The sequence below is a fragment of the Mchenga conophoros genome, linkage group LG3 (assembly GCF_057382185.1).
Source record: "Mchenga conophoros isolate Kocher_MC1m ecotype Shallow Benthic linkage group LG3, M_conophoros_male_GT1.1, whole genome shotgun sequence".
Classification (NCBI taxonomy): domain Eukaryota; kingdom Metazoa; phylum Chordata; class Actinopteri; order Cichliformes; family Cichlidae; genus Mchenga; species Mchenga conophoros.
Window position 1 is genome coordinate 42939398 of NC_140528.1, and position 9120 is coordinate 42948517.

Below are 9120 nucleotides of genomic sequence, written 5' to 3' on the forward strand. Positions count from 1 at the left end.
TCACATGATGACTCAAGTCTGACCTGTGCCTTGATAAGGAACCTGAAAAAACACCAACTTCCTGCCAAGATTCTGGGAATCCAGGAATCCAGCACACAGAGCAGAGATCTGGCAGCTGGTACTGGTTGCTTTATATTTAAATTAATTTTCATACAATGTGTCTGGTGTTGTCTGAAGGTGATACTGACACCAATTTAGCACACGTAATCTTGTCAAAATTTACAACATAGTAGAGGCACTGTTATCTGCAGTGTAGTGGCAATTCCTTTTGTTTGATAAACTAAACATCCCACAATTAAAAATCCACAAACCACTGCTGCACTGAGATAATATTTTGTACGCAGGCAAAAGAAGTCCACTGTCCAAACTTGAAAGTTGCACTTTTTATAGTTTATTAATCCAGTTTGGCAAGCAATATCAAGATCCATTTTTTTCTTACTTCCTGCTGATTCTCCTGCTCTGGTAAAAAAAAACAAAAAAACAAAAAAACATAGGCCCACCCCAGTACGTGCTGGTTCTATACCAGTCTCTTTATTTATAGAAAAATGGCCCTACAGGTATTACTGACTGACTTAACAAGGTAAACACCAAAAAAAAAACAAAAAGACATTGAAACAAATATTAACCTGCAAATAAAACTTGTAAATAAACCCCAAAATATAAGTAAACTAACAACAAACTTTAACTAATTTCAAAATAATAAAAATAAAGAACAAATAGCTCCAACAGTGCCAACATCCCTACTTCCAGACTTGGTTGTACTTTGCTTTCTTCTGCTTGTGTATTAAGTCGAAGATCAAGTGCTGTCTGCGTACAGTGGTCTTCTCACGCGTGTATTCATTAAAATCAATTGTTTGACCAAGATCTTCTGGACCTGGTTGTTTGTACTCCCCTTCCTCAATTATGTGAACCTTAACAGTGCAACCAATGCAACCACTATTGCATTAGGTTAATCCAACATGTTCTTTATGTCGCCTATAGAAGGAAATACACACACATACACACAATACAAAAAAGGCACGCCCTCTTTCATTCAAAGGTTTTACATATCAGAACATAATAAAAATCATATAGTCCTCTTAAAAATAGTTCAATACAACCTCAAATGAACCCCAGCGCAACATAGTGTACAGAAAACTTAACCACACCCAATGACTCAACAGCTTGTAGAACCAGCTAGTAGAAAAAGCTTTTACTAATTGATCTCTGTAGGGAGCCCTAATCATCACAGGGTTAGGGAAACACAATCAACAGCCTTTAAGTATCTGATTGCGTTTCATGAAGTCCAGTAAGCTGGGCTTTCTTGTTGCCACAAGTTTTTTATGCTCTTCATCCAACCTCCTCCCCACAGGGCTCTTCCACACCTGTTCCCAGTCCTTCTTGGTCTAAACACAAACAAACAAGAAAAGCACAGAAAGTTAACAGACTAATAAGGATAATCAACCATGAAAGCTTAGTTATTCCCAGCAAACAAATGTAATTTCTCACCATGTCTTTGAAGGCCTCCCCCTTGTAGTAGGTCTTGGATGCTGGATACTCCATTCCTTCATCAAGTAGCTGCTTGATGCTTGAAGCCACCAGATGAAGCTCCTCTCCATCATAGCCATACACCTGTGTGTCCTTGCAGGTCATCAGAACGAGCTGGTCGCACAGACATGAGATGCCCTCCACCACGCCAATAACTTGCATGGTTACAGTCGTTGGAAGGTAGAATTTTCCCCAGCCATTCACATCAGCAGGATAATCTTTGTAAACGGTGTCCTCAAGCTCTGCTTTCCTCAAAATTGCACCAGCTGGCTTCTCTAAGGGAAAACACTTGCCTTTGTTTGCAGATTCAAACTGTGAAACAGCTGCTGGTAAGTCCTCATCTGCAACACAAGGCAGACATTTGAAAGGTGTTTTAGAGATGGAAAACACATTATGACTTGTTTTAAATGAGCCAGAGATGATTGTAGCATACCTTTCCTTCCTTTAGACAGAGAGACAAGAGACACATTAGACCGCTTATGTCCCAAACTAAGACAGAAAACATAATGATGTTAACAGAGTTTGTGACAACAGCCTTCCCTTTACCCAAGTCCTCAGTCAGCCTGTGAGCCTCACTGTATAGAGCTTAATGCCAAAGTCATGACATTTCATGTCTGTCCTCCTGAAGTCATGGCACCACAGTAGTTTGGTGTGTGTGTTCAACAGCTTTGAGCTTGGAGTTACAAGCTGCTGTCTCTGCACTGAACCATCGACCATCCTGGGTCCATACATCCTGTGCTGTGTGGCAGTTTGGTTTGAGGCTTCACTCTGCATTCATTTTCACATCTCAGAGTTAGGTTCTTATCCTCAGCCACCCCATGTTTGTTACTGTGAGTAAATGTTATTGCGTTATACAGATATAATGTCGAGAATTTCTCATTTTATCCCGTTCCTTCTCGTCTCTTCTCCCTCTGAGCTAAAGGCGGCATTTAATAAGAGGCGTTGTGTCCACGTCCAGCCGATACATGGCAGCCCCTGGAAAGTGTGCTACATGCTCTCTGATGCACTCAGAAATGTCACCTTTCTTTGACATTTGGACCTTTAATTTTCCATCAAGAATATTTAATGTAATTTGTGTTTATGTTTGAGCAGCACAAACTCCACTTTTCTTGTGCTGCAGCTCACGTAGCTCAGATACTGAGCATCCACAGCTGGATTTCTGGACACAGCTGGAAACAGAAACTCTTCCTGATAGAGTTGATTATTTTAAGATTGTCATTTCAACAAGTTCCTGCTTTTATAAGTTTAACTGGGCTGCTCACTTCTGCTTTTTACATGCTTAGTACACATGTTGATTCGTTAAAAGGTCATGCCCTATATGGACCAACTGGAGATGTTGTGAAGGGCCAAGCCATATATGGTGTCAGGAAATGACACACACACACACACACACACACACACACACACACACACACACACACACACACACACACACACACACACACACACACACACACAGATAGACGCTGACGTTGCTCACATATGCTTGCCTTGAATGTATGACTGTTTTCACTCAAATAAAAGGAGCTGCAAGGGGAATCAGGTTTGGAGTTGGCTGAGCTCAGGTGACGAGTGAATAACTCTCTGCAAGATCCTGGCCGGGCTTCTCTTGTGACAAGTAAAAGATAAAAGAGCTGTGGTTTTGCTTTGTTTACACTGATGGGTCTCTGAAACAGCGAGGACTGGTTTTAGACCTAACACTTCCCCAAAGTGGAAATGGTGTAAAGGTCTGAACCGCTGTGAGTTAAGCAAAGAATCAGAAGCACTGAGAAGAGCTGAGTAGTAAATAAACAGAAGTGAAAATTTTTAAGTTGTTTTATTTCAACAGCAAAAGTCCAGGAATCAATTTAAAAATGTCAAAGAATCCACAATCGTTTTCTTAGCTGTGCAGGTCTTTGCTCTTCAGGAGACCCAACCAGCTGTCTATATGTCAGGTTGGGTATCAGACGCCACCTCCCTGGGGACATCTCAGGCCCTCCAAGGTTTGGAGGCCTATCTCCACCCACCACCACTTCCCCTGCCAGTGGCGGACTCCCTCAGGTGTCGGTGCGTTGGTGGTTCTTTGTGTCTGGGGGTGGGCGTCCAGGTACACACCGGCTCACTCCTTGGCGGCCGCTTATCGGGGCCTGGAGCCTGGGGCTCGCTCGGGCCACTTCGGAGGTGGGGTGCCCCCGGCCTCTCGGCCTGGGGCTCGGTCACTCAGGCACAGCTGGCTGCCAGCGGAGCTCACGGGCGCGTCACTGCAACTCCCCCTGGCTTCTGCTCCGCGGCTGCTGAGTGAGCCCTCATCTGGGACTCTCCTCAGCTCTTACTGGGACAGTGGCGCGGCTGCCCCTCTGTTGGTCTTCCTTGGTCTCTTGTGTTCTGGGGGCCTCTGGATGTCTGGAGTTTTGATCTCCTCCATACCTGCTTCATACCCTGGAGGACGGGGCTGTGGCTCCCCACACTCCCAAGCAGATCGTTACATGGAGAAACCTTTGGAATGCAAGCATGCTGATCCACACAGGTATGCACACAGGTGTACAGATGGGTATTCACAGACGCGGACTACAGCTTTCTTGGCTGCTGCCTCGAAGCACATTGTGCGCTGTCTATCTTGCGTGCTGCACAATATTGTTTATTATTTAGTATCTACTGATATCTACTGCTAGCTAGTTTATTGTGATGGTGCTTTTTTTTTTATTATGTTGCTCTTTGTTGTTTGCTTTCTCTTCTGTTTTTTTTCTCCATACAGGTGACCCAGGTGTTTTGTTTTTTTTGTTGTTGTTTTTTTTTCTTTCTTCCCCCCCCCCCCCTTCTCACCGTCTCTTCTCCCCTCTGGTTTTCTTTATCTCCCTCTCTTTCTTTCATTCTTTCTCCCTGTCCTATCCCCCAGTCATGTCTGTCCCGTTTGTAGCAACTGATAATAAAATAAATTCATAATTATAATAAAGGTCAATCAAATGGACCAATATGGCAAGGCCATGATGATCCACTTGGTAAAATAAATCCGCTTGGCATCTTTCTTGGCCTCAAGACAACAATTCTGATGGCTAAAGATCCAAACGGGACAAAAAAAAAAAAGAAAAAGAAAAAAAGAAATCAGTCCTGTTTCTCCCTCCAAGTGAGAAAACACTTGATTCGTGCAACTTTTTTACCTTTATTGGATTATGGTGACCTGCTTTTTATGAATGCACCTGCTCACTACCTAAAGAGGTTGGATACTGTGTACCATTTTGCTTTACACTTTATCACTGGCTATGGAAATCGTGTACATCATTGTTCTTTGTATGCTGCTGCTAAATGTCCATCTTTGCATATCCGCAGACTCTCCTATTGGTTGATCTTTATCTATTTATCTCCTTGGGCTGGTTCCAACTTATTTATGTGTTTATATGTGTAAAAACCACAACCAATGCAGCCTTCGTTCTCACAATATCATACAATTGATTGCCCCAAAATCTTGATATTTATTTATCATCACCTCTGTTAATCCTTGATATTTATAATTGAGTGATCTGTATATATTAGTGCTATTTCTTAAATGTGCAAAATCTGTAACGCAATGTATTGTTTGGAGTTTAGTCTGTCACTGTTACTTTTTTTAGAATTTCTTCCTGGACCAACTGTAACACACATACTTTCCTTAGGGATTAATAAAGTATTCTGAATATGATTCTGATTGTTTCAGGATACATGACCTGCCATTATCCAATGACACATCTGCTTTCCGGTATCTTTTGCTCGTTTCTCCTCCTCTTCTTTTCTCTCCTATTCTTTTCTCTTTTTTCTAAATTGAGCACCTGATGGCTTTGAACTGTTCTTGACCATCTTCCATTGTTTTTAATTTTGCGCTCCAGAACACCCATCCCCCAACCCGAAGCCGGCACCCCCCTCCCCTGTCGACAGGTTGTGTGTGAGATATTAAATCATCAAACTGTAAATTTTAAATAGTTATTGATCCCTTTACCCCTAGTCCTAAAGTGTATATTTATTTTCCTATTCTTCTTATATTTATTGTTTGTTTACTTGCACTGCTGTGACTGGAGCCTCGTCGTCTCGTCTCTCTATATAATGTACTGTATGCAGCGGAGATGACAATAAAGTTTACTTTGACTTCAGCACAGCAGCAAGCAGGCTCACCGAGGGCTCTCGCACTCACTTTATAGAATTTCGAAAAAACATAGGTACAAATTATAAGTCTGTATCATAATGTCCAGTGTTTTCATGTTTGTTGGTTTGTTTTTATTTTGTTTCATTTTGCGGGTTGGATATTAGATGCTGCTCCAGCCAGCCAGAGAATCCCCCACCGCCCCGCGCTCTCCTTACTCTGCCGCAAGCAGCAGGCGCACCTTGCAAACGGAGGGCGCCCTTACTCCCAGCAAATGGGCGGCAGAAGACCGATCAGTGCCTATGACATCTCCAAATTGCGCTGGCTGATGTATGCATGAGTACGAGCAACTTTTTTTTGGAGATACCCGTGATGCCACCCCTACCATGATGCTTCCCTGGGCAACCCCCCATGTCGCCCTATCAAAAACCGCTACTGGTGCTGGGCAGGTTCCAACCTGAGATCTAAAACTATTTACATGACTCACTAGAACAAAACTTAGTGAGATTACAGAGTAGGGAAACTGGTTCTTACCCGCTGTCAAGCATTACAGTTGTTGTTGCCATTTTAGTTCTCTGTCACCTGCAAAATGAAATTTGAATCATTAGAAGCAGCTTTTGATTAATATTTCAAACCTTTACTGATGCACTGACACATTAATACAGCAATAACATAAAATTATTTTTTAATGTTTAACTTCAAAGCTTTCAAATTAAAAAAACTACTTTTAAAAGAGAAAAACAAATGGTAATCTGAGTTTAACCATAGAAACAGCAAAAAGAACAAACCATTTGAAAATAATCCTACATTAATAATAATCTAGATCCCTTTTTAGAAAGTACGTTTAAAATTTTGTAAGAAATATTTAACCTTTGACATAAAGCTGTATTTAAATATAATCTTTACGTAGGCGTTCCTCATTATTGAAATGTAACACTCAAGCCTGGAGTTTGTCTCTGTAAAATTTCATGTTGGAGGTCAGTTACCCCTGAACAAGTTTTATTTATTGTTACCCATTTTTTTTAATCTTTTCTGAGAATATTTGAGAAGCGTGGGAACCCTTTAAATGTTCTATCTTTTAATAATAAGACTTTGATGAACCTGGATCTTTGTTGTCTTTCTTTTTCTGTCCCATGTTCACATCACGTAGGTCACGCATGCTGTGCAACAATGAGCAACGAAGCATGCGTTGAGCAAAGGGGGCGTATCCAAATGAAGCTCGTGTCTAGGGATGGGTACCGGTCATGGCACCGGTTCTGACATAAACGGTAGTAACCAGACCGAAAAGCAGCGCACATTTCGGTGCTTTATTTCGGTGCTTTTTTTTCCTGAGCTGTGATACACTTCTAGCCAATCATTTTACGTTTCCGAGGATAGTAGGCGGGGCCAGGTACGTACGTTCAGTTAGAGCAGAGCTACAGATTAAAAATGTCCAAGGCGAAGCGGTCAAAAGTCTGGCTGTACTTCACAGCAAAATATGCAAACTCAGCAGCAACAAGTGCTTTAAGCTGATACTGTGATACTGTCAAAGGAGGTAACACCTCGAATCTGATGAAACACCTGGCGACGCATAGCGTTTTTTTTAAAAGCCGAGAAATGCGCTGCATTTGATAGCTTGCTGCGAGACCTCACACTGTGCACGTTGGGTGGGTTGCCAGTTATCGGACCTGGAGCAACATCCCCCAAAAACCCGAAGAATAGAGTCCTGGCCCCTAGCCCTGCCAGTGTAGCAGAAATGATGAGGATGATGATGGCAGCAGCAGCCGTTCTTCTCTGCGTGAGTAGCTTAATGTTGTTCGTGTGTAATTTACATTGAGTAGGCTAACCACGTTATTACATTAATGCATGTAAGGTGAACTAGCAAACATCATCATAGCTACATGCGGCTGTCTTCTTGTTTGATGGCAGATACTCCCTTCACCCTGGACAAAAAGGCTAAAATGACCAAAGAAAAAGTGGGAAACAGCTAAACATGAGAGGTTTTGGACAAAGTTTGTGTTTTTTTTCCATTGTTTAAGCACTGCTTCCAGCCAAGAGTGATACCATATATGCCCCATAGCTGCAGAAAAGGCTAACATTGTTATCTTTTTACAAAAAACCAGCTGAACATGAGAGGTTTTTGGACAAAGTTTGTGTTCTCCATTCTTTAAGCACCGGTTCGAGCACCGTTTAAGCACCGGCACCGTTTCAAAAGTACCAATTTGGCACCGGTATCGGATAAAACCTAAACGATACCCATCCCTACTCATGTCGTTCTTCAGAATACCGCGTGACCAAACGTGATAAACAAGGACCAGTTTCTGTGAAATGACGTCACTGACTCGTTATGTGGCTCGACTGTAGTACTTTGTTTTTGTGTTAACTGTGTCTGAGGTGATTCTGAGGATCGTCACGGCTTAAACAGATTATGAAGCCACCAAAAAGGCGTAATAAGTCGGCAGCTGGGGATGGTTAAAATTCGGACTTTTAACCAGCTCTCTTCTTCTTTTAAACATTTTTCACATGGACACCGTCAACCTGAAATAAATATACATTCGCATAAAACCCCTGTTCCCCAATGTTTAACAAAACAAAGACGAATACTTACCACAGCCGAACGACTGCACTCTGTGCCGTCTTCCCGGAAAATAACACTTCCGTCTCACGTATTTGTTTTTACTGCCACTCAGTCACTCCCAGTTGCTGTCGTCAGGGAGAGAAATTCCGTATGTTCGTCATCTCCAGCCAACATAAAAGCGACGCGGTTATTTTTAACAGGTGGCAAAAATCTTACTTAATAATTATTCCAGCTGAAACTATATATTCCATCAACTCTCAGCTAATAGACAAAATAAACACCAAGTGGTTTTATGAAAAGGATGGTGGGATCATTTCCACCAGGGGTGGGTTTTAATAATTTTTTTTGAAAATATTTTTTATTGAAAAAAGAAAACAACAGTACTTGCAGTTACCAAAATACAATCAACCTTTCTTCATTTTCCTAAGTAAATAAACACACATATATATGAAAAAAAACCACAACGCCCCCCCTCCCCCCAGTCCCACACAGATCAACACAACCATCAAACATATTAGAGGAATATAACAGTAACAAAAGTAGAGTTAAACAGGCAATACCTCTAGACTAGCAAAATAAGAGATAAAGGGTTGCCACTTGTGAAAAAATTTGGCTGTGCAACCTCTCAACGTATATTTAATTTTTTCAAGTTTTAAAAAAAACATGACATCTTTAAGCCACCGGGAAATAGTAGGACACTTAACAGACTTCCAATGCAACAATATTAGACGTCTCGCTAGTAGGGATGTGAAGGCTATAATGTCCTTTTGTGTGGAATCAAGTGTAAGTGAGCGAACAGGAATCCCAAATACAGCAATCAGAGGACAAGGATGAAGAGTTACCCCAAGAACAGTTGACATAATAGCAAAATACCCTGTCCAGAAACCTTGTAGCTCAGGACACAGAAAAAACATGTGGCTAAGGTGACAAGGAGAACCATGGCATT

General features: G+C 41.7%; 1 protein-coding gene across 1 annotated transcript; it reads right to left on the reverse strand.

The window, feature by feature from the left end:
• Positions 1-1213: 1213 nt before the first annotated feature.
• On the reverse strand, positions 1214-8307 carry LOC146578804 (uncharacterized). The gene is made up of 5 exons (XM_085269061.1): positions 8205-8307; positions 6152-6199; positions 1961-2016; positions 1489-1868; positions 1214-1385 (listed from the first exon to the last, which is right to left on the reverse strand). The coding sequence occupies exons 2-5, from the start codon at positions 6181-6183 to the stop codon at positions 1248-1250; spliced, it is 606 nt and encodes a 201-aa protein (XP_085125187.1). The 5' UTR covers positions 6184-6199; positions 8205-8307; the 3' UTR covers positions 1214-1247.
• Positions 8308-9120: the final 813 nt, after the last annotated feature.